At 42.2% G+C, this 24,654-nt stretch overlaps 1 protein-coding gene across 2 annotated transcripts in view; it reads left to right on the top strand.

Moving 5' to 3' along the window:
- Positions 1 to 24,443, top strand: part of LOC119436539 (phosphatidylinositol polyphosphate 5-phosphatase type IV) — a 42,533-nt gene extending 18,090 nt beyond the window's left edge. For both annotated transcript variants that reach the window (XM_037703409.2, XM_049658476.1), the window contains 8 exons: positions 46 to 170; positions 353 to 472; positions 4,671 to 4,775; positions 10,047 to 10,214; positions 10,960 to 11,072; positions 11,156 to 11,292; positions 16,280 to 16,326; positions 17,347 to 24,443. In XM_037703409.2, coding sequence (XP_037559337.1) covers positions 46 to 170; positions 353 to 472; positions 4,671 to 4,775; positions 10,047 to 10,214; positions 10,960 to 11,072; positions 11,156 to 11,292; positions 16,280 to 16,326; positions 17,347 to 17,420 — 889 coding nt within the window. In that variant the 3' untranslated portion in view covers positions 17,421 to 24,443. The remainder of the gene's footprint in view (positions 1 to 45; positions 171 to 352; positions 473 to 4,670; positions 4,776 to 10,046; positions 10,215 to 10,959; positions 11,073 to 11,155; positions 11,293 to 16,279; positions 16,327 to 17,346) is intronic.
- The last annotated feature ends 211 nt before the right edge of the window (positions 24,444 to 24,654 follow it).

The following is a 24,654-nucleotide window of genomic DNA, read 5'->3' on the forward strand; positions in this document are numbered from 1 at the left end:
TCGGGGTGTCTAGCGTGGCTTTTTTCTCTCATCTCTCTCTCTTAGAAAGGAGTGGGAAACTAGACTTCAATTCACGCTGGGTCCTTCGCATGTTCTCTTCTACTCTGTCTCTTTGGGTGTCTTGAACCTCTCCATCTTTTTGCGTCGGGATCTGATATGGTTTTGCTCAGGTAATCTCTGGGTGCATGCAGTATCTTTTCTCTACTGTCTTGCATTCATTGTATTTTGAACTAGTGCATTAATAAATGGGCACTGGTCATGTTTGACTCACTCGCTAAAGTGGTTTGACATGCTCAAAACTGCCTATTTCTTGCATTTTTGTGGTGTAAAATTTTTCCTTTTTCTTTTTAAGCGGCTGAAGAAGCAACATACGCCACACGTACTGTTTCTTCTGTTAAGACAAAGGGAGCTGTCGCCATCGCTTTCCAGTTTTTTGGGTCCTCAATGTTGTTTATCAACTCCCATCTTGCAGGTAAACTTTCTGTAATCAGTTGAATTTTTAATTAGTGTCCAAGAAATATTTTAAAGGTGTACTGGCATAAAATTTGAAGTGTTTGTGTCATATATTTCTTTAGTACATGTGGACACTTTCAGCCAAATATTAATGGCAAACAAAGGTGAGAACATATTTTAATCTGCTTTTTAAAGCCACGTGTGGAGCTATCTTCAAAGTGTAGCACCTTATGACATAGATTGTAACATGGCATGACGGACAACTTGCGACCTAGATAAACCTTTATGATGCTTATGATGGCGAGTAAACTTTGCAGACAATTGTTAGGACAGGGGCACATGTGAGGGCAGGCGAAAACTGTGTCTAAAAACTGTAATTTCCCCCTCAAGCTCTTAAAGTATAAACCGCATGCATGCGATCTTGCGCGCGACAGCGACAAGCGGCGTGATGGAGATGGCTGTCGCGGTCGCTCGTCGCCTACAAGTCATACCGCATGTGAGCGACGAGACGAGCGACGACTTTGAGCAACGTCTCTCTGGTGTTGCCGGTATGAGGGCAGCAAATACTCGCCGAAACTGGCGTGACGCTTGCTTTATTAATTTAAGTTGATGTGTTTTAGTGTAAAGAGCAGCATAAATATGTCTAAAGGTCTTGCACTACGTTATTATCCTAGTACGTATCAAAATCTAGTCGTTTGCTCATTCCGTGCGACAATTGGTAGTACTTGACTGATGTATATCCAGTTCCGGCTTCGCGCTATTGCTAGTCGCTCATAGGACTTCCGGGCGACGAGCGACGAATTCTAGATTTATAGAACCGAGCGATTGAGCAAAAAGACCGAGTGATCTGTTTGCGCGACCGGGCCCCGTTTCGTCGCTCGAAGCCGTCGCTGGTCGCTGTCGCGCACAAAATCGCTCTCATGCGGTTTGGGCTTAAAGGCTAAAGAGCCAAACATTTCTCTCTCTGGTTGCATTAAAAGTAGAGCACATCCCTCCCTTGTTGCCATGATGTGCCACTTTTCTCTAGTGTGTAATGCAAAGGAAATGGGTGAAGCAAAAGGAGAGAACTGTCTTGATGGTGCAGGAGGTGACATGACCTCTTTAGGAGGATTAAATCTGCTATACTTCCAGCCACATCACATGGCGAAAGGCCGCTTAATGCAATAGTTTGACTGGCATGTCTCCTCGTCAGCAATTTAAGACACTACATGATCACTAGCTGCATTAATGCAAGGACCAGCTATTAATGACTTGTCTTAAAGGAGTACTGACACAAAATTCTTTGGGCTCTGTTTTTTGTGCTTAATCAATAGCTATTAATCCAGTAATCATGCTAAAGAAACTTGTTTACTCCACTGCGTGACAATTGTTTAGTTATATGCTTGTATCTCATGACCAGGGGGTCGCTTTTTTTGATTTCGAAGAGCACTTCGTGCTCCATGATGTGAAATGCATGTTCGTAAGTAGCGATGATCACGTGAGCACGCAGACTTGTGACGCACGCTAGCGCACTGTCTACCATGCCATCTATGCTCCTGTTTTGACAGCTAGTTCGGTAAGAAACCTGTGCATTGTTACACCATCATGATACTTCATTGTACAGAAGTCCACTATGCAATATGATCTCGGCATTACAGCGTTTTCACCACGTTTTAGCGTGTCTGCAAACTTTTTACCATTTGTGGTTTGCTGGGTTCCCGGAGAGGTGTATGGCAGGAACATAGAGTACCTTGATGTCCTTCTCGCCCGCCGCTCCGAACAGGGCGGAAACAACCGCATCGTCTGCTAAGAAGTCCGCCATTCCCACGCCTACTCCAAGGGACCCGTTGCAGGTGCACATGTGTATGAACACGTGTATAGGCAGCACGGGGGCTTTATGTAGACATAAATACTGTGGAAAGGCATTAATGCATGCTGTAGTTAAGCAGGTAATGTTTTTGACGGTTTAGAGTCTAACAGCATCATTAAATAAGTTGCTTCACGCTGTCATCTAATGCTGTTGACTGAAATCGGTTTGAAACGTGTTACGGCCGTTCGTTGGCGTGATAGTTTGTTTACCGTCAAACGGAAACTAGGTTGCATGATACCCGCTGTTTTGTTCTACAGGTGGGAAATAATGCGTTTACTCAAGCATTCGTACAGAGCAATGGACTATTGAATGTCAAATGACCATATTATTAAGCATTGCTGTTCTTCAGGCAGATCTGCGTGGCGAAGCTGCATTGCTTAGAAACAAATCATTATGCAGCAATAATAATGAAATCCCTTCAGAACATGCTGATACTAGTAAAGAGAACCAGTCAATAAATGACAAATGAATACTGATTATTGTTACGAAGTGTTGATCCAAGTACATGTTTTTAATATGTACTGTCATTTCTCACATGTCGTTGGCATAGCTCCTCGGACCAAAAAGCATAAACTAGGAAAATGAGCTTTTAATAAATTTAAACAAAGCATATGGCAATAGTACTGTGTGGCTCAACTTGATAAGTAGAAGAATGGAAGTGAAAAAAAAAAATGAATGCACGAACAAAATCTACATCAAACAGGGTAAGAAAACTGAAGCAAAAGTGTCTGAATTGTGGCTATGTACATCAAAATCCAATTTTGACGTTCATTGTAGGCTCACTTCTGCACTAGATTTGCTTGTGTGCCTGTTAGGTCCCTTCGCCATGACCTGACGCTTGTAGCATCCAAAAGCCGAAAAACATCTATGAACGCGCACAGCACTGCACCATAAATAGAGCACGAGGTCTGCGTGAGCTAAAGGTGCTTAGCGTACTAAAAGAAACAGCATGCGTAGCTTTCCACGTGTGAGTTTGTGTACACTGAGTATGGATTAGAGTTCCAAACGCTAGTTCTAAAACGTGAAAGAGGTGGTCGAGATGGAATTATTTCTTAACGCTTTGAACTCACTGCTGCTAATTTGCGTAACTGGTAAATTACTTCTTACCGCACTGTTTGCCCTCAGAAAACATTCTCCGCAGTGTAAAGTATAAGGAAAAATCTGTTTCAATCACCGCTCCTGCGTTAAGAAAACTCCTGAAAAAAAATATATATATATATTTCCACGGAGTGCCGTAATGCTGACACTGCATATGGATGAGGTTTTCCTAGGCTGGCCATTTGTTGTGCTTTATCCTAGCAACCAATACAATTCTTCTTTTTGGGTCTCTCGGAAAATGGAACAATTGCCAACTATTCCTGGAGTGGTTTGAGCACAGTGGTACACAGCAGCCGGGCATTTTGCATGACATCGCTCAGCGAACTGACACCCGCAGCAAATTCTAGCCAACTGCCGGCACGTCCCGACATGCTAGCTGGGCGTGGCAATGACAGAAAGTGTTGCGAAAACCCAGTAGCACACCCAGGATCTCTGCCAGGGGGGCTGGTTGGCAGTTTGCCTTAGTTTGCCAATACCATCTAAACAGCACTAATTTCAATTTCTTCACGGGAAATTGTAAAAAAATGTGCTTTTTGCGCAAGTTTGCGAGTGTGCAGACGATTGCACGTCTTACGTACATTTTAGTTGCAGTACTCAAAGGCGCAAAGAAAGAAAAGGGGTGAAACGAAAGGGGGGGGGGGGAGTTAACTCGGCCTCAGAGGGGGGTTCGAACCTCCGAATCCCCCCCCGTCGGTGCGCCACTGCGAAAACCGGTTGGTTGGCGTACGTACGTGCGTACACTTTGTGTGTGCATGTACGTGCGCCTCGTGTGCTGGCAGTGCAAGACACCCAATACAAAGAATGCTGAAACGTTTTCCGAACGGCAAGACAAGCCAGTGACATCGCATGTCACCAAAATCAGTTGCTGAAACTCGTGACGTAACGTTGTTTACCAACAGGACCTACGCTGATGATTATATCGATAGGTGCTGCACTTCCCGGTTCATCGCTCTCATGAACGTTGAAATTAATTAAAATGCATTCTAAGCTGCATTTGCTATTGGTACTGCACAGATGATACCTATGTGCTCACAGCTGTGTAATGTACCAGTTATTTCGAGTTAAAATTGTGTTGATACGCCTTTAATAACGGATGATGTGATTTATCATCCATAGCATGTTGGAGCAAATGAGGCTTTGTACTGGTCAATAGCCACTTGTCAATACCTAAGACAGACAAAACATTTTGTGTCTGTGCTTCTTTAGAGTTTCACTGTATTACCTTCAAGTATGCTGATGTTTTTTTTTTTTAATTTTATTTCTTTTTTAGCTCATGAAAAAAGAGTTAAGGAACGTATCCAGGATTATGAAAAGATCTGTCATCAGATCGACTTACCAAAGCAAGCACAACTTAAGTTGCAGTACCAAAGCAAAGGTTGGTCTGTCTCATGTGAAACTGTATGTGACGACGTAAGTGCCATACCCCTGTCATGAAGAGCTTTGTAACAAAACTGTTAAATGTGAATGTTGCAATAACTGCTATTTGAACAGTTATACTTTCGAATCAAAGTTATTGTTTTAGCCTACATTTTTATTAAAGTGGGAGCTCGTTTTAGCAAGTAATATTTTATATCCCAAAAGGAGTCCTGCTGGCCAAGGGCATGTAAATGATGTTTTCTCAATAAAATTTTACTACAATCTAGTTGGTAATTTACAGCTGGTGTACTCTGATCATGCAACTATATGTCATGAGAGCAAGGGGGTGATCAACAGGCAAAAAAATTTGGTGAGGGAAGGACACCCAGAAAGAAAGGTTTGCCTTTTGTTTGAGTGAATGATGCTTTAAGAAAAAAGTATATATATATATATATAATGTAAACAATGTTTTTAAGAACCTTAATAATGCGAGACCATTGTACTTTCTTCCACAAGCTTATAACTGATTTAGAGCATTACAGTGCTGTATGTGTCCTCTGTGTGTGCGAGTCCTGAGCATTATGAAACTTTCAGAACTTGTCCATAAACCTGCTCCTTCCGACACAGCACATGTGCATGCAGTTGTGTGGAATGAAACTACAGCAATGCCATAGTGAAATTTAATGACAGCTAATGATTTTTGAAGACATTACAGACACCGTCTTGCACCAATGACTGCTGCATATGGCGTAAGCTGGAAACTGGCTGTACCGTGATAGATACTACTTCTTCCTTGGCGCATGCTGAGTTGTTATGTGCCATATAGTGTCCTTAGATTGTAATTATTGTTAGGTGGGCTCTTCAGTTGATCATATGAACACAGCTAGATGCAGTTGTCAATTTCAATGCATAAAATCTCTCATCCATTCGCACTGAAAACTGCTTGGGTGCCTCCCTCAAAGGGCCCCTCACCAGGCCACCAGTGCCCTCTAGGGAACGTTCTACTGCAAGAATTTTTGAAATTGGTTCATTAATAGCCGAGATATAAATATTTCAGTGCCACGAACCCATGATTTCAGGAGGCGAGTGCCACCGCCAAGAGAAACACTCTCTCCACTTGCCCCATCTAGCGTCCGCAAGCGAAATTTCTTCCCTGCGTTTTTCCATGCCGGGGCTGGAGAATTGCGTGACGCATACGTCACGCCCCCCCCCCCCCCTTTTTTTTTCTTCCTGCTTTTTTGCTGCGTGGCGCACTTCCGGTGACGGCCTTGAGCGCGAGCTATTGCGTTTGTGTTGTTTAGCACGGTGCATGATTTTATGCACTGTGCACGAGAACACGCGTCTAGCAATATAAGTCAGTGCTGCACGAACAGTGAAGCAGACACAATTAGATCACAGAGCATGATCGCGCACTGGAACATGGTAGAAAATGGCATAATTTCGTTGTCAACGCGCACGACTGTATGATGTGGGAACAAGCAGACGAAACCGAAGTACAGTTAAACCTGGATATAACGAAATTGACAAATTCCCGAAAAACTTCATTATAAAGAGGATTTCGGTATATGCAGGTTCGGCACGAAAATTCGAAAAAGAAACTCTTATCGTATTTATTCCGTTCTAACGCGCCCTCAATTGTAGCGCGCACCCGTTTTCCGTTTTCGTCGAAGCACTCATCCTTGGAATGTCACACCAGGTACCGGATGTGTGGACGCGTGTCGTTTGGCACAAGCGCGAGGCATCGGAAACGAAGAGCGAGCGTCACGATGGCGTCGTAGCGTCGTATAGTGTTACAGTAGAACCCCGCTGTTACGTTCCCGGGGGCTGCGTTTTCCCGGCTGTTACGTCGTTTTCGGCCGGTCCCAGCACAGCTCCCATAGATACCAATGCATTGGTAACCCTGCTGTTTCGTCGCAACTGCGGGACCGTTCCCGCATCGTACGTTGCGAACTGCCACCCCGCGCCGGCCCGAGCGGCCATTTTGACTTTTCATGTCGCTTGGCTTGGTGGCTTGATGATGGCATTGGCTGCCAAAAGTGCCGGGGGCGACAACTATGACGTATTTTCGGTTTCCGCCAGCAAAAGTATGGCCCTTGAGATTCGTAATTGCTATGTAAAGATGGTGTCTATGACGCATTGTGGCCCTAAAATTGGTTTTGGCTCATAGATATTCCGTATAAAGTCCAAGGGTGATAACGCAGTCGCTGCGCACCGTATGCTGTATGTGCGAGTGAAAACGTGCAAGGGGAGCCGACGACCGCGTCTAAATCTCGCGCGCGCAAGAAAAGCAGGGAGGAAGTGTGCCTTGAGGCACCGGCGAGGGAGCGAGGGGGGAGGGATAGCGGGGCGGCGTTGTACTGTACTCTGGCATCAACTGCGTACTGCGCGGCAGCGCGGTCGCGTGGGCCGTATCTTGAAAGCGATGTGCGTTGGGGCAAGAGCCTAGCAGTGTAGGTGTGTCGGCGGCTCGTAGCTTTGTGCGTGCTGTGTGTTTTCGGCGCTCAGTTTGCATTGAAGCGATAGACAACAGCACGAAGATCACTTCGCTCGCTTCTCCAGCAGCGCTTCCACACACCGCCAGCGTTTGACAATGCGTGTCCGCGCTCATCGAGTGTGATCTGTCACAGCGTGTACCAGCTAGCGCTTCGGCAACATCAACTGGAAAAGGAGAGAGTGCCGGCTTGGCGGGCTAGGCCAGCTGCAGCAAGCGGCAGGATCAGGTTTGAATGAAGGGAGGGAGAAAGGTCACGCCGGTCGAGGGATGCAGGCCCGCTTCCCACACGCACACACGCACATGTGCGATCTCTTTGCATTCCGTCGCGGTGGAGAAGGTGCTTCCGGTTGCTGCTCGCGCAAAAATGACAAAATTTGGGGCGAAATCTCTAGGTTGTCGGAGGGGAAAATTCGTTATATCGAGGGGGTCTCCCGCTGCCACTTCGTTACATAGAGGTCTCAAATACATGTGCTTCTATGGAGTAACGGTGGGGAATAGAAAAACTTCGTTATATCCAGGAATTCGTTATACGAAGGTTCATTATAAGCAGGTTTAACTGTACGTCTCTCTTACTGCGGTGCGAAGTAAAACAAAAACACGCAGACATTCGGTTTGTGTGTTTTATTATTTCTCTAAACTTTAATTCGTCTATTGAAGCAACAGATTACACAAATAACAGATGTTGCCTTGAATAATTCTCAAGGCCACGTGTCACTATGAGCATCGTCACAGCACAGGCACATGTACGTAGGCGCGCTTGCTTGAACCCTCTGGCTTGAAGTGCGGCGCCCACGAGGAGAAGGACAAACAGCGTTTGGTTTGAAATTTCAGCTCTTTCTGCTGCACGTACTTAGCAGACGCTATCTTTAGCGCGCGTTGTATGCACTGCGTTTGTCATCTCAAAATGGCCAGAGCTTGTGAGGGGCCCTTTAAGCATGAATGGAATGCACCCACTGCATGTCTTAACCTAATTTAACAGCATATTGTGCTTGCTACCTTGATGTCTTAAAGTTTATTCATGAACACACTTGGCCAGAGGTTATTTTTTTTGGCTGCTGTTCTTTTCCCTCTTGCACGCCTGCTGATAAATGCCATGAATATTTCAGCTAACTTGTGCCGCACCTTGTGGAGGCACAGTATGCGAGTGCAACTGACGCATTATTATTTACTGTCCACTTGGAGCAGCTCAGGGTATATTTGATGTGAGCTAATTGACTAATTAACAAATATTAATTATATAATTTCAATGTATTTATTTGAAAACAAACCTTTAATAAAGATGTTCTGGATGATATAGGGAAACATCAAAATAATTTGTTTCCATGAAGATACTTGTGGATAAAATTTTCCCAACGTCCCTCGAAAGCATGCGAGATTTGAAGTACCACCATGTGACTAGCTGCTTGCGTGCAGTGATATTACTGCCCTTGGACAAGTTCCAAATTTATGATCTGTGTCACACACATAGTGAACTTGTGAATAGACTGTAAGCTGTAATGGTTCTGAGGTGACGGCTAGGACTGCCTCATCCAATGCGTCGCCACCAGTTGCTACAACCTCATCACCCTCTCTGCAGTCTGTCTGTGTTGAAAACGCCGAGTTGCCATGCACACTTTATCGCTATCTCATGACTGCATCACTTCAGCAGGCAAGTTATCTCGGCAAAATTAGTGGCTAAAATCATTCTGTTCAATCATTCATCATTGCTTACAGCTTTGTTCATACATAATGTTGCGTTCATGAGCGATTATTCATTCAGACCATGTTTGTGGGCAGTAATGCTGTACAGACATACTTTTTCAGATATTTGTTCAGATCTAGTGCACTTTTCTTGGAGTTTGGAAAAACTAAATCCACAACAGCTACTTTTATGAAATTAGTTAAATGCTTATCAATATGCTCTACAGCTTGTCTATTGAAGGTTTTTTTTTTAAAATAAATATTTTAAATGTGAACTAATTCATCTGTTCGTAAATTATTAGTCTTATCACAAAAAAGTAGTCTGATTCACTCAAGAGACAGTCAACACTGCAGCGTCAGTTGCTTTCACATAGTGCGCATTTGCTTTTTTTTTTTTTTTTTTTTTTTTAAGGCTTGGCACAGGTTGGCTGAAACACCTTGTATATAAATACAGTGTATAAGGCTTTGTTACAATTCTGTTGCGTGATTAGAAAAATATGCACATTTCTGAATGTCGTCAGCATGTACGAAAAAGTCGTTACATCACAAGCTTCATTAAATTGGGAATCATTGTATAGAAGTTTGGCTGTTGTACCAAGGCTTTTTTCTTGAGCAAGACCCTGTAATAACCAATGCTGAACACTTCATGCTTGTCATTTGTTTCTTGTAAAAATTGTCTAATGAGATACAAGTTATGAACTGAAAGATCAAGCTTGCTGATTCTTTCTGTATGCTTACTTACCTTTGGTAGTACAGCTTCTAGTTACTGTTTTCAGACATGGGTAATGGAGAAGCGACTTAGGTGTGAAAGTTTTATATAAAGCTGACGACGGTAGTGTTATAATGTGGTTGGAGTTTGTTTTATAATTAGAAATCCAGCTGCCCATGAAAAAAATTTTAACAATAACATTTTATAAATTAATATATTTGTGTGCTATGGGTGAAGCCTAACTACTTGCTAGCACTTGCTTTATTTTAGTGTTATCTGGTGCCCTTTCTAACTGTGCTGCATTCATATAAATGCACTATGCTGAAATGCTCACATTCTTTCTTTCATCTTCGCTAAGTTGCTGCTTTTTGTAGAAGGTGTGTCAATGTTGGGCTTATTTATTGCAGATGTGACTGCAAGATTTGACCATGTATTTTGGTGTGGCGACCTTAATTTTCGACTTATGAATGAGCGTTCAACTGTTGTTGGTTTACTGAAGGATCACCATGAGGATAAGCAATCTACATATGAAAGACTCCTGAAATTTGATCAGCTGAGAAGTGCTATGCATGATGGTCTGTATGTTTACATCTTCTGTATACCACCCACTTTTTTCCCCCCCATTTAGTTCGGACTGTTTAAAAGGGAATCAGCTGTGACAGGTAGCACTGTTGTGCCTCTTCAGGTGGAGTTCTGAAAGATGTAGAAATTGCCTGCATGAAAAGTCCTAATGTCCAAGTAGCTAATTATAAAAATTCACTAATTAACTTTCTTAGGGCGCATGTTGCAGTTGCAAAATTGTCGCAGAGCAGTAGTAAAGTCATTTCTGCTTCGCAGTAATTCCTAGACTAGCACCACTTTTGAAATATCCATACTTAAAATGTTCTTCAAAATGCATTGGCTTTCCAGTTAGCAGTTTCCTAAAAGAGTCCCTCAAGCAGTTTGGGACAATCTGACCTGAAACACAAATGTATGCTTTAGCAGATTATGGGAACAGATATCTTGAAAGTGGCACTAGTCTTAGAATTTCGGCTAAGCAGACATGACTTCGCTACGCTGAGCTTCAGTTTTGAATAAAGCGAACTTAACGTTGATTAGTGAATATTATTAGTTAGCTACCTGGGACATTGTGATTTACTGTGCAAGGAATGTCTGCCTCTACAGGTAATTCACCTGAACTAGCTAAACTGCATTGTATGCTCCATATAAGTTATTAAACAGCTCTTTGAAAAAAAAAAAAAAAAAACATGCACCAGGTGTATATGTATCCATTCATCAGAATGTTGTTTGCAGCATCTCTCTTTCTTATCTGATCATTAGGTCAGGCGTTCTTTGGCTTCCAAGAAGGAAAGATAAAATTTGGCCCTACTTACAAATTTGAAGTTGGCTCAAGTCAGTTTGATGGTGTGAAGCTTAGGGTGCCATCATATACGGTAACAACTTCTATTTGTACTTTTTTGATCATGGTATTGGTGTTACGATGCTTGTTTTTCAGTGGTAAATTCTTTTCATTTAGGATCGAATACTTTATAGAAGCAAGAGAAAAGGCCACATAGAGTGCATTCTTTATGACTCAATTCCACAAATGCAAACCTCTGATCATCGACCAGTCTATGGGCTCTATGAGACGGTGGTTCGACCCGGAAGAGACAAGTGAGAACATCTTTTGTATTAACATGTTATAATGAGACGGTCTTGTTTGACTACCAGTTGCAGAGTTCCCCTTGAAATGCATCTTTGCAAGCTTGTGTTGCATGCAGTTCTTTACCTGTGAACAAGGTTGGGGGGGGGACAGTCATTTAGTCTATGATAGACAGACAAAGAACTTTAATGAAGGTCCTGAGAAGCTCCGTTGAGTCTATGATCTTTACTAGAAACTAACATGCCACATCTTTTGAAATATGCAATGTTCTAATTCTATATCTCTGTCTTGGAAGCATAGCTGAATTTTATTTCTTCAGTTCATTTTCAATGTTTAAAAGTTTTGTCGGCCTTTTTACATGAGTGCACCATTTAGGCTTACTCAGACTAGCATTGCAACATTTTCGTCCTAGTGCTGATTCTTATATTTGTTGCTAATGTGCAAGGTGTTTTGCCAGCAGAGAAAAGAAAAAAAAAAACAGGTCAGCAGACTTCAACAATTTCTGTATAGTCCTGAATTTACTTACTGCAACAGCAGTTACGAGGTAGTGGGTTCTATTCCTGGCCATGGCGACTGCATTCAATAGTAGTGGAATGCCAAAATGCTGATGTACCATGCTTTGGGTGCACATTTAAGAACCCCAAATGGTCAAAATTAATCTGGAGTGCTGCCCTACGGCATCCCTCATAACACACTGTGCAGTTTCGGGATTTTAAAACCCGCAATTAAATTTTTTGACATATCAATGTTGAAGGCCCAATAGAGTGTGCATTGTTATCTGATTACTCAAAGCAGGAGCTACATATCTGCAGTATGTGTGCGACACGTATGCCATAATAATGTTTAGGCAACAGTAATTAACTCTGCATAGCCATGGAACTGTACTGGAAATTTTTATAAGCATTCATTGCAAATTCATACTCTGGGAAAAGCAACTGCTGAGTATTGCCATTCCTTTAATTTTATTGGCACTTCATTTCATGTTATTGAAGAATAGCATGTACTATAGACTGTATTTACCAGGCAGTGATAGAAGCATGAATGTGCATGATATGTCGTGTTTTGCAGTTACTGTGAAGTCAGTGTTGTGCAAAAAAAAAAAAAAAAAAACAGCAGCTGCTAGAATAGGGACTTTACCCGAAGCTGGCAATTCTGCAGCAGTATACTACATTTTATTGCGATGTCAATTATATGGACACTCCAGGTGCATTTCTACCGTCACCGTCGTTGCCGCCGCCGTGAGGTTCCGTATGAAGTCCACGGGTGATAAAATTGTCGCCGTGCGCCAATGCGAGTGAATGCTGTATGTGCGAGTGAAAGCATGCGACGGTGAGCCGCCAGCCAGCAATCGCAGCTCGTGCACGCCAGGGCGGGAAGTGGTAAGGAAGCGCGCTGTCTTCGGGGGGGGGGGAAGTCGCCCACAGTGCTCCAGAGGGAGGTTAGTTAGGTGGAGGGGCCGCGCTTTACTGAGGCCGCGCGCTCCCGCTGGTCGAAAGGCTCCGGGGGGAGGGTGGGTAGGTGGAGGGGCAGCGCTTTGCTGCGGCCGCACGCTCCCCCCGGGCCGGCCAGAAGGCTACGGGGGGAGGGGGGCGTTCTGCGCTGGGGGGCAAGCAGCGCCCGCCTGCGCGGCTGTATCTTGAAACCCATCTACGGCGGGGGCAGAGTCCACCTTCCCCGTGTTTTCGCACCTAAGATCGCGCTGATGCAAGCGGTGGCATGAAGCTCAATTTGCTCGCTGCTGCTGCCTCACTGACTCACTCCAGTGTTTTGACAGCGATTTTCCGTGGTCATCGAGTGAGATGTGTTCATATTTGCTTGTGTGCGCGTGACAACCATGCTTGTTAATTTAGTTAGTTTGCCTATGTTTGCAAGTTTATACAGCCGATAAAACTACTATCCTTATTTAGTATAGCTGTTCACTAATTTGCTATCGCAATCGATGCTTTGCCTTGCGGGCGAAACTGTGACTTTTTTTTTTATTTCATATCTTTTTGAGAAATGTTATGGTATTGCATCTGCTATTATGTATGCCAAAATAATGCCTCGAAATAACGAGAAATAATGAAAATAGTGATGCTTTAAACCCTTCAGGCACTGTGTGCACAATTGTGCCTGCCAAGATAGTACATCAAAATCAAAAGCTGTTGTGAAAATAATGATGGACCTGTACTTAAAGTTTGGATACAGGTGCAAAGTATTTCAATAAAACAAGTTGGAAGGTAGATAGATGGCTGGGTGTTTGCTCACGGCATCAGTACGGCATCGTGTTGCAGGCTCGCTTTTTGCAATGCTTTTTTCAGTGTTTTATGTCAGCCATATTTTTCAAGTGGTTGGACACATTTTTTTCAAGTACAGTTAAACCTGGATATAACGAAATTGACAAATTCCCGAAAAACTTCGTTATAAAGAGGATTTTGTTATATGCAGGTTCGGCACGAAAATTCGAAAAAGAAATGCTTACCGTATTTACTCGATTCTAACGCGCCCTCAATTGTAACACGCACCAGTTTTCCGTTTTCGTCGAAGCACTCATCCTTGGAATGTCACACCAGGTACCGGATGCGTGGACGCGTGTCGTTCCGCACAAGCGCGAGGCATCGGAAACAAAGAGCGAGCGTCACGATGGCATTGTAGCGTCGTAGTAGTGTTACAGTAGAACCCCGCTGTTACGTTCCCGGGGGCTGCGTTTTCCCGGCTGTTCGTTTTCGGCCGGTCCCGGCACAGCTCCCATAGATACCCAATGCATTGGTAACCCCGCTGTTGCGTCGCAACTGTGGGACCGTTCCCGCATCATACGTTACGAACTGACACCCCGCGCCAGCCCGCGTGGCCATTTTGACTTTTCATATCGCCTGGCTTGGTGGCTTGACGATGGCATTGGCCGCCGAAAGTGCCGGGGGCGACAACTATGACGTATTTTCAGTTTCCGCCAGCAAAAGTATGGCCCTTGAGGTCCGTAATTGCTATGTAAAGATGTTGTCTATGACGCATTGTGGCCCTAAAATTGGTTTTGGCTCATAGATATTCCGTATAAAGTCCAAGGGCGATAACGCAGTCACTGCGCGCCGTATGCTGTATGTGTGAGTGAAAACGTGCGAGGGGAGCCGACGACCGCGTCTAAATCTCGCGCGCGCAGGAAAAGCAGGGAGGAAGTGCGCCTTCTTCTGTTGCGTTCGAGGCCCCGGCGAGGGAGCGAGGGGGGAGGGATAGTGGGGCGGCGTACTGTACTCTGGCATCAACGGCGTACTGCGCGGTGGCGCGCGGTCACGCGGGCCGTATCTTGAAAGCGATCTGCGTTGGGGCAGAGCCTAGCAGTGTAGGTGTGTCGGCGGCTCGTAGCTTTGTGCATGCTGTGTGTTCTCGGCGCTCAGTTTGCGTTGAAGCGATAGACAACAGCACGAAGGTCACTTCGCTCGCTTCTCCAGCGGCGCCTCCACACGCCGCCAGCGTTTGACAGCACGCGTCCGCGCTCATCGAGTGTGATGTGTCACAGCGTGTACCAGCGCGTCGGGAACATCAACTGGAAAAGGAGAGAGTGCCAGCTTGGCGAGCTTGGTCAGCTGCAGCAAGCGGCAGGATCAGGTTTGAATGAAGGGAGGGGGAAAGGTCACGCCCGCGGCGGCAAGATCGCCTGGTTGAGGGATGCAGCCCGCCTCGCACACGCACACACGCGTGCGCTCGCTTCGCATTCCATCGCGGCGGACAAGGTGCTTCCGATTGCCGCCCGCGCAAAAATGACAATATTTGGGGCGAAATCTCTAGGCTGTCGGAGGGGGAAATTCGTTATATCTAGGGGGTCTCCTGCTGCCACTTCGTTACGTAGAGGTCTCAAATACATGTGCTTCTATGGAGTAATGGCGGGGAATAGAAAAACTTCGTTATATGGAGGTTCGTTATAAGCAGGTTTAACTGTATGTTAGACATGAAATAGTTGATGTTTTCATATCTGACGGTCTTGTATAGATTTCTTTCATAGAGTCCACATTTTGTAAACTTGACAAAGCTCACTGACGAATGAAAAATTCTTAATCCGTTCTAGAGTTAAGTGTTTTTTTTTACAATTTTGATAGCGCAAGAAATGTGGTGAAACATTTTCAATGGACAGAATTAATCGGCCCCTGATGGGGTTTAAGCATGTTGCATACATTTTAAGACACTTCTTATTGGACATGTATTAAGAAATAGGTTAATATGCACAAAGTGGATTTGATGGGTCCAGCATTGGTCATGTAACTGGTTGTTGCAATAGGATGGATAGGTCGGCTAGTTGGTATTGCATTACTGTTTCAAAACTTAAAGCACAGCAAAAGACGATAGACGAGGAAGAGGCACACAAGTGCTCACTCAGCACTTGTGTTGTGAGTGAGCACTTGTGCGGTGTGCCTCTTCCTCGTCTGTTGTCTTTTACTGCGCTCCAAGTTTCGGTACAGTAACTGGTTCTCTTCTTTCATAACTTTTGACAGTTACGATTTAGCTCAGGCAAAGTTTGAAATGGCTGGAATCTGTAGTCTATTTCCAGTGCACAGTAGTAGAAATATATACGAAAATGACCTTTGTGAGTTTTGCAAGAGTAGCAGTGGCAATTCCGAGATGCTGTGCATGCTTACCCAGATTCGGAATTAATTGGGTCATTTTTTGTGTTCTCGATCGCAAACATTGACACCGGGAAATCGTACGTAACAGGATTGTAATGACGAAGTTCTGCTTTATAACCATGGGGTGTCAAAAACTGTGGAACCAAGCAGTCCCACATCAGTGACTGCTTCAATGACTGCATTGCTGATGTACATGAAGCTACATATCCTTATGCATTGGTGTATTGTTCTTTTCTCATGTATCTTCCTGCCAGGGAAATTCGAGAAGTCACTTAATTGAAATGTTTATCTAATAGAATTTAAATTAGGATCTCCTGTACGCAGCTTTGCTACCAAGAGCAAGTTAATTTGAATAAAATTTTTGTTTTGAGTTATGAACTATGCTTTCTCTTTTATATTGCAGCACACGACTGTCAGCAGGCTTGTTCAACAGAGACATCTATTTAGAAGGTATGAGCTTATAGCTGCTGTTGCCTTGCGTTTTATGAACCAGTACATATGCGAGCAATAGTAATTATAACGGAAAAATGTTTCTTGAAGTCCCAAATCTCTTATTGTGGTGCAGGAGAGTTTTCATTTCATTCATCACAGTTTAATGGTTCATGATGTACTCTGAACAGCAACAAAGTTGCTTTCTGTCTGACCAAGACATACACAGTGAACTTCTGTTCATTTAAATGCAGCAGGATGTCAAAAAGCTATCCAGTTATTTGGAAAGACTAAATTAAAGGAAGGCAAGTGGCCAGCCAGGTTCTGAAAGGGATTATCTGGCAATGCTGTTAGCATTCTGAGTTATGTTTGTCTTATTGCAGATGTACAGTTACTTCTTTTATCTAAAGAGCTCACATCGTGTGCTCTCACCTGTAAACACACTGTGCAGGTATCTTTGAGACACCTGTGGGCTCCCTGTCTGTTACTTTATGTAATTCGTCGTATTTTTAAAGTTTTCTGGACTCTGCTGAGCACGAAAGCAAAGAAATCGCATTAACATGTTTATGCTTTAGCACCAGTGTACATATCTGGTGATAACTGAAATCCTATGCTGGGTGTTGAAATCCTTGCATATTTCAAAGAAACAGAAAGCACAAAAGACACAGCACAGGAAAATGTAGCGTTCACACTGCTGTTTGATGCCCCAGCCAAATAAGATAAATTTTTTTTTCATTTAATAATTCAAGTCTACCATACTTCAAAAAGTGTTTTTACTTACTAGGGTGTTCAGTGTTCTTTAATGGAGATCTATTAATGCAATTCTTCTCCATAAAATGCACCATTTCTCCAATAAGTAATGACATTGAGCCCCCTTATGTTAATTTTGCACTAGTATTACAATACAAAATCAACAAAGTGAAATATCAAATTATTAATTGTTTTATAAATGGAACTCTACTGTACCTAAAAATTTGGTTGCAATGTTTTTATGTACTTGAATGAAGTGCTCATGAAAGTCTGTATTCTTTTGCCATGCAGCTGTACGCAGGCGGGCTGCTGCTCTTGAAATTCGACAGAGCCTTAAAGCCAGTCAAGTGTGTGCTGTAATGTGAAAGCTTTTGATGTGCTGTGCTAGAAGTGGGTTTTTCTCATTCTGCATGACTATACACAAGTGTTGTGTTATCCAGTTACATTTTGGCTAGATTTTAGACTGTCAGCTTGCACGAGTAATGAGTAGTGCAGACATTTCCTGTGGCACCTATTACTGGTGAATCTTTGAAGGTTAATAGTATTCCACATCATTTTGTTGTTTTGGACAATACCTTATTGTTCGGAGGCAGAGTTCTCACTAGTGCCTGCATTCTTGTTTTAATTTGCCAAAATAAATACTTTTTCTTTAGACAATGAGAGCACATTAGTACACTTGTGGTGTATACCCTTTTGCTATAGAAGTCTTCTTTTGCTCATCCATTAATATGTACATGCAAAAACTTTTGTTATGCATACAAACATAAAAATAAATAAATAAATAAAACAGGCCACAACAGCTGTATGTATGCAGTGTAGTGTACCTTGACCTGTTGAGGTAAAAAAAAATGCAAATGGCTGTGTGATTCAATATTTATAATGGTAAACTGCTGACTTGATGGTTCATATGATTTCTCCAAGTTGATAATGAAAATTTCTTTTAATGCAGCTTTTTAAATTAGTTTTATTATACTGTAATAGAGTGACCAGGTTCTCTAGACTAATGTGGGACACGGGGTAGTCTGTGCACTGTGAAGGGGGGGGGGGGGGGGGGTAATGCATAAGTGAACTTGAAGGCAGTTTTATACTGTTAACATAAATTTAAGGGCTGATTGGTGAGTTTTATAGATATGCGGAAAGTTTGAACCCCAATTCAGCTTTTAGGCTTAATGCCATTTTATGTTTTTTATACATAGTGCTTCTGGAGCTGATTCTTGGCTGAGATGGGTGAAAAATTGTTGTTTAGGGAACATCCTGAATGAGCCATGCCTTGTATGCAAGAGCACCAGTAACTGCATCATAGTTATTTGACATTACGTGAGAGCATTATGTTTCAGCCATGAGCTTAGATCTAAGCCTGTGCCCATGACTGGCTGGTGGAGTAAGCTGTTAACCCCTTCTCTTACAGGCTAATGGAAGTACTTTCTCAGTGTTTGCAACTCAACTGTGGGAGCTGTTGTGCACACTTCCTGTTCGGAATTTAGCTTGGCAATATCTGTTTAACTGCAACATTATCAGTACGTGCAGTCTGAAGTGTTCCTGCCTTGTCGATGCCAAGCTGTGCTTCATATTGCTCTCTTGTTGACACCACAGCTTGGCGCTAGGTAGTGGCGCAAGGTAGTCAGTGGGACAGTGTCAGGTGGCTGGGTGCACAGTTGTAAAAGTGGGACGTCTTGCATAACTCTGGACACCTGATTACTTTAGTTTAAACATTTTCCTAATGACAAGCTTAGCTTGTCAGTTCTTTTTTCTCAGGGTTTCTCACTGCAGAGTTTTCCTGGGGCATATTTAGAATTACTGAATGTTTCCTGACTATCAGTTGATCCGACCTGTAGCATGGTATGGCCATGGTTGATTACAAGGGGAAGGATATCTGACCTGTTTATGTTTTTGCATTCTTTTACTGCAAAATATGCGAAGACACTGCAACTTTTCCTTTGCTTCTCATCATGTCAGCAGTGCTAATGATCACGGCATATTTATGACTTTTACTCACATTATTCTCAGAACTAAGCATAGTTGCTGGGTGATGCAGCAAACTAATTTAGACCGTGTATCATTATTTTTTGTGCTCCTCTAAAAATAACAATTTCCAACCAATTTTATTTTCTCTAGTGAGATGTAAAGTTTACATACTTATAGCTCAGTGTTGTGAATTGCTCACTTGTGCAAAGGTAGAGTCGTACATTCCAATCGTGTACTTTGAATACTGGATCATTCCATGCCATGTGATCCAGCATTTTTTTCCCACATTATGGATTTTGGTGAAAAACTGTATACATACTGGCAGCTGTATGAACGTGAATTTCCCGCAATATTCCAGCCAGCAAAAATTTCCCTGTCAAGTGACAAAGCTTCCATTTCCTGCGAAGCTTCCATTTCCATTTGGTCTACATGTACTATGTAACATTATCTTTCCGTCATTGCTAAGTGACTGATTTATGCTAATGCTGTTTTTTGCAAGCATGCAAATTGCTTCAATTGTTGAAATATAATTTGCTACAAATAATCATGCATATTGGCATGTGGTAGCTACGGTCAACGACACAGTAGCAATACTGTACTATATAATATAACATTTGTTAAGTGATGAAAAGCAGTCACCCGATAAATATAAACAAGTACACGTGTCAATATCAAAAGCAATGGCAGAGAAACTTGTGGTCAGAATTGATTACTTCAGTGATTTTTCTTGGGGAGAATGCTAAATCTATGAGGTAAAGAAAGTATGTCAGCTTATGTGCTTGCAATAAACTAAGTTCTAAAAATATTATGTTTATGGTTTGACAATTTTGAAAGAAATTGTAAATGCTATAATTTTTATAAAAAGGCAATTTTCAAGCTGAAAGATGTCGCATTCGCTGTCGTACTAAAAAATCTACAATAAGCAGCTACTGTATATGTACATGTTTTAGGACGAATCTGTCATAAATGAGAGAAGTTACAAAACATTATTGCTGTTTTAAATGTGAGAAAATTTCTTAAATGTAGTGTCACAAAAAACATCAATTTTGTATGGCTGCCCACTGGCATATACATCAGCAGGCTGGGAAATTTTGTGCAAGTGGACACTTACTACTTTAGACATTAAGGTCGACTTACTTTTAGTTTCGTAAGAGACCTTGGCTGTAGATTGGAATGCTTTTCCTAATAGTACCTTGTACCACCATAAAAACTTACATGGGGACTTCTTTGTGTTGTGAATGTGACCCGGCCTACTACTGGTTGCAATCATGTCCAGATAAGGTCATACATTTTTACACACTTTGGTGTTATCAAAAGTGTTGTAAAATAATGTCATCTGCTTTTTAGGCAGACGTTGCCATGATCCTAACTGTAGCTCTTGCTTTGTTGAAAGTGACGCTGGTGATAACATGTAATTTAAACAAAATTCTCACGTTGGAAAAATATAGGTTCCCGTAACTTTTGTCTTTGTAGGACATATCCTAAAGTGTGCAGAACTTTTTTTTAGATTTTTTATTCTGACCATCAGTGTGACTTTTTCCACCTTGAAAACTCTTTTTTGTTGAAAAGAACGGCATTTGAGATTGTTTTTATGCAGACTAAATGAAATATTTGAAGCATACATTTTTAAAATATGGTTTACTATATGGTTTATGGCATACATTTTTAAATATGGTTATCAACACATACATTTCTCACCTTGCAAATTAAGCATTGTTAAAAAAAAAAGATCAATTTCGACCGCACATTTCTGTATCATAATTGCTTAATATACTTGAATGTTAAAAAAAAACAAAGAAACTACATTTTAACAGTTAGAGCAACTCGCATACTTGCAAAAGGCAGCATGCATGTACAGGGGCGTAGCCAGGGGGGGTGCTGATGGGGCTTCAGCCCCACTCCTGAAATTGGGGGTGGTGGTTGACAGCACCGCCACTGGCGCCGGGAATCATTCTGGATTTTGTCTACAGTGCATTTTTCACGCTCGAAAAGACATTTCGGTGCGAATATTGCGAACTCGGGCTGGATTTTGTGGCAACGCCCATGCAGCTGGAGTCGGGCGGGATTGACACAGCACGATGAGAAATTAACTACAATAATGTATGTTTTAACTTTTGGCAAGAAATTTTCTCTTGCAATATTTTGTCATCTCTGAAACAGGGAATAGAGTAACTGATAAAATCTGAAGTTCAAATACATATCTGTGTAAACGACTATTGACATGTGCGCGCACATGAGCATTCCTGCTGAGCAGCTGTGTGCATACACTGGTGTGAGCGGAATCAGGGTGACCACCTTCTTACTAGCGAAATGCGGGACATGCTGATCGGGCGGGATTGACACAGCACGATGAGAAATTAACTACAATAATGTATGTTTTAACTTTTGGCAAGAAATTTTCTCTTGCAATATTTTGTCATCTCTGAAACAGGGAATAGAGTAACTGATAAAATCTGAAGTTCAAATACATATCTGTGTAAACGACTATTTTTTGCATCACTGTAATGTGCTTCGACATGAAACAAAGTTATTAATATATCAACATAAAAATTCAGCAACCAGCAACAAATTCAACCGGGGGCCCACATCGGGGGGAAAGGCGGGACGGCGCACGCAGCTGGCGCCAGAAGCATTCGTCGCCACTGTGAACCACGCAGCTAGCTGACTTTTTCGGAAGCTTGGAGTGCTTGCAGTTAACACGTCCTCAAACAGGGTGGCCAGATGTTCATGACCAAAAATTTATGCCGATTTAGCAGTAAATGCAAAAGAAATGCGCTAGGGCATTACGTCGCATCTCTCTGAAGTCCTGGATCCGATTCAAACCGTGTTCACCACATTGCAAAGTGCTGTGCAAGAGCTCGCTCGGCACACGTCCTGCCTCTTCGAGGATCGAAGTGCAACTGACGGTGGTTCGGAGCAGACCACCGTCAGTTGCACTATATATATATATATACGTATATATATGTATATATACATACATAAGTACATATATGCGTGCATACATATATCTACCGCATGACCAGCTTCCCATACACACTTTTTTCCACTTTGACACTCCTAATGCTAACGTATTAAAACAATAAGTCACACACCGGAAGCACAGAGGTGCAGAAATACTTAATTTGATGGAATCTTACGTCCGCAAGCTGTAGTTGTAATATATGTACTTATTCTGTACAAAGTGCTGCAGATCAAGAACAAATGCATTGTGAAATGCTTGGAGTGAGACTTCTATGACTGCCTTGCTTGCGTAGCTTCCCTTCTATGTATGAAATGGAGTATAGAAGATACGCATATATTGTGGACCTACTTCTGCACTATGTCACTTGTAAAGACATTTGACTTGTAAAAAAGCACGAAAACCTGTCAAGTGAACTACCCTTCACTTTTTGTCCAAGCCTCTTCCGTTTCCCCATGGAAATGGAATGAAATAAAACTAAAATGAGACATCATCTTGCGAAAAATGGAAGCTTCGCCATATGATAATAAATTCTTCGATGGCTAAAATAAACAGAATTCGTTCACACAGCCATGAACATATAGAATATTTTAACTGGAATATGTTATGGTCAAAAATGCTGGATCACTTGGTGTGGAATTATTCTCTGCCACTGCATTGTAAACATCTTCAAAAAATGTTGTGGAATGTCTTTACGCCTGCATTGCTGGTTTTTTCTCTCTCTCTATACATAGCATCAAGCAGTCTTTTTCTGAAGCATATTTTTCCCTACCTTTGGCTTTGGAAATTGGTCCCTTCTTTCACACAATTACACACACACAAGATAAGCACTGGAATTTCTCCCTGCTCTTTACCACAAACTAAAATAAGTGCTCTGTATGTCTAGAAAACAGAATGCTCTTTTGCTCCATATGCAAAAACTCTGCTTTCTATGTGTCTTAGAAACATTGGTATAGTAGTCAGTAAATGAAACTTTCCATTTAGATGAAGATGAATTCTGTCAATGTATACACATCATCTGTGCATTGTTTTAATCCGGAGTCCCCCACTATGGCGTGTGTAATAATCAGATCATGGTTCTGGTACGTAAAACCCTAGATTTTTTTTCCCCCATGCATTGTATTGCAAGTTCATGACATACCTATTTTTAGTGTGTGCTTTAGTATTTCGTTTTCCCAGTTTCACAGCATGCGACTTTTTATGGATGCATTGTGCCTTGACAATACATTCTTTAACCCTGTTATGCCCAAGGCTTGTTGAAAGCCCAAAATGAAAAATGGCCAAAACAGTACAGTGAAATCTTGATATAATGAACTTTAGGGGACTGCAGCAAATTGTTTATTCCAAAACGTCGTTATAGTGAAAGCCACAAAATTACCATTCCGTCACCATATGAGTTTACAAAAACGTCGCTTTTGGCTCGTGCTGTTGCTATTCTCCATAGATTCTGCCGCCACGCACCACCGAGCACCGTATAGCAAGAGTGGCGCGTGTAAAACAGACGCTGAGAAAACCACTGACAAAGACGAAACTCTATGTTGCCTCTAAAGCGCAAAGTTTTTTTTTTTTCACATTCCTTGCTGTAGACACTGCAACTGTCGCCTCCGCAATAGAAAAAAAAAAAAAGTCCCCTCCTGCATTTTTCTCCTCTGGTGCCGTCTCATGTTTTCCAAACCCATGCGCCGTGGCGTCCACTTTCTGTGCCTTGTCTGCTAGCCTATTGTTACAGCTGCCGTGAAGGATACACGGAAATCTTAAAATTCTCCAGATTTCAGAATATCAATTTGTAGTACTGAGGTATTGTTAACACGACACGGAAACTGAATAGTGATCATTATTCTGAAAAGTTTATTAATCTGGTGTTCGTAGTAATGAGGTTCCACTGTAATTGGTGTCATAATATTATCACATGAATTGTACACCTTCAGCACCACACACTGATAAGTATATCCAAGCAATTGTACCATGAAAACTGAACTGGCCTCTTGCCAGATCTGTAAAGAAACATTTACTTTGTTGCGAATGTACCAAATGTACCAATCCATTCGAAGCTGTGTGTGTGTGAACATGAAAACAGCAGCAGAAGTGCAGCTAAAGAAGGAAATTCACTTTCTGTGGATATCATTACAAGTGAATTCTCTTTGACCAGCCTGTTGAAGAAAGTTTTGCTGCTTTTCCTTTATGTGCTTAATACGCTAATGGTGTTGGTGTGTGGTGCAGATGGGCTTGTCCCCATAGCATAACACTGAAGCTATGAAATTTTCATGCTTGTGTTTGCATTATCAGATTGCTATGTATGTTGATGGAATTCTGCACTACAGGGGCCACAATATTGTGCAGCGTATTGCCAAACCATATAGGAAGACATGCTAAGAGTTTTTGTGAACACTTCTATCATTATGCAAACCATGTGTCACTTTCTATACTTTTTTTGGTTACCAGCAATAAAACTACAAAAAAGAAAGCTGAAGTAGTTTCTTTTTTTCAAGTTCACTGCTTCATCCACACACTGCATTTAAGCTGCAAATAGACTTTGCCAAATGACCCTTGCAAAGAGTAATGAACCAGAACAAATAATGAGACACACAATGCATTAACCAGAAACAATGGCAAAGCTAGTGCTGCCACATTGTTTCTGAAAGTTACCTCGAAATTCCTTGATTTGGTTTAGTTTG

The sequence above is a fragment of the Dermacentor silvarum genome, chromosome 1 (assembly GCF_013339745.2).
Source record: "Dermacentor silvarum isolate Dsil-2018 chromosome 1, BIME_Dsil_1.4, whole genome shotgun sequence".
Lineage (NCBI taxonomy): Eukaryota > Metazoa > Arthropoda > Arachnida > Ixodida > Ixodidae > Dermacentor > Dermacentor silvarum.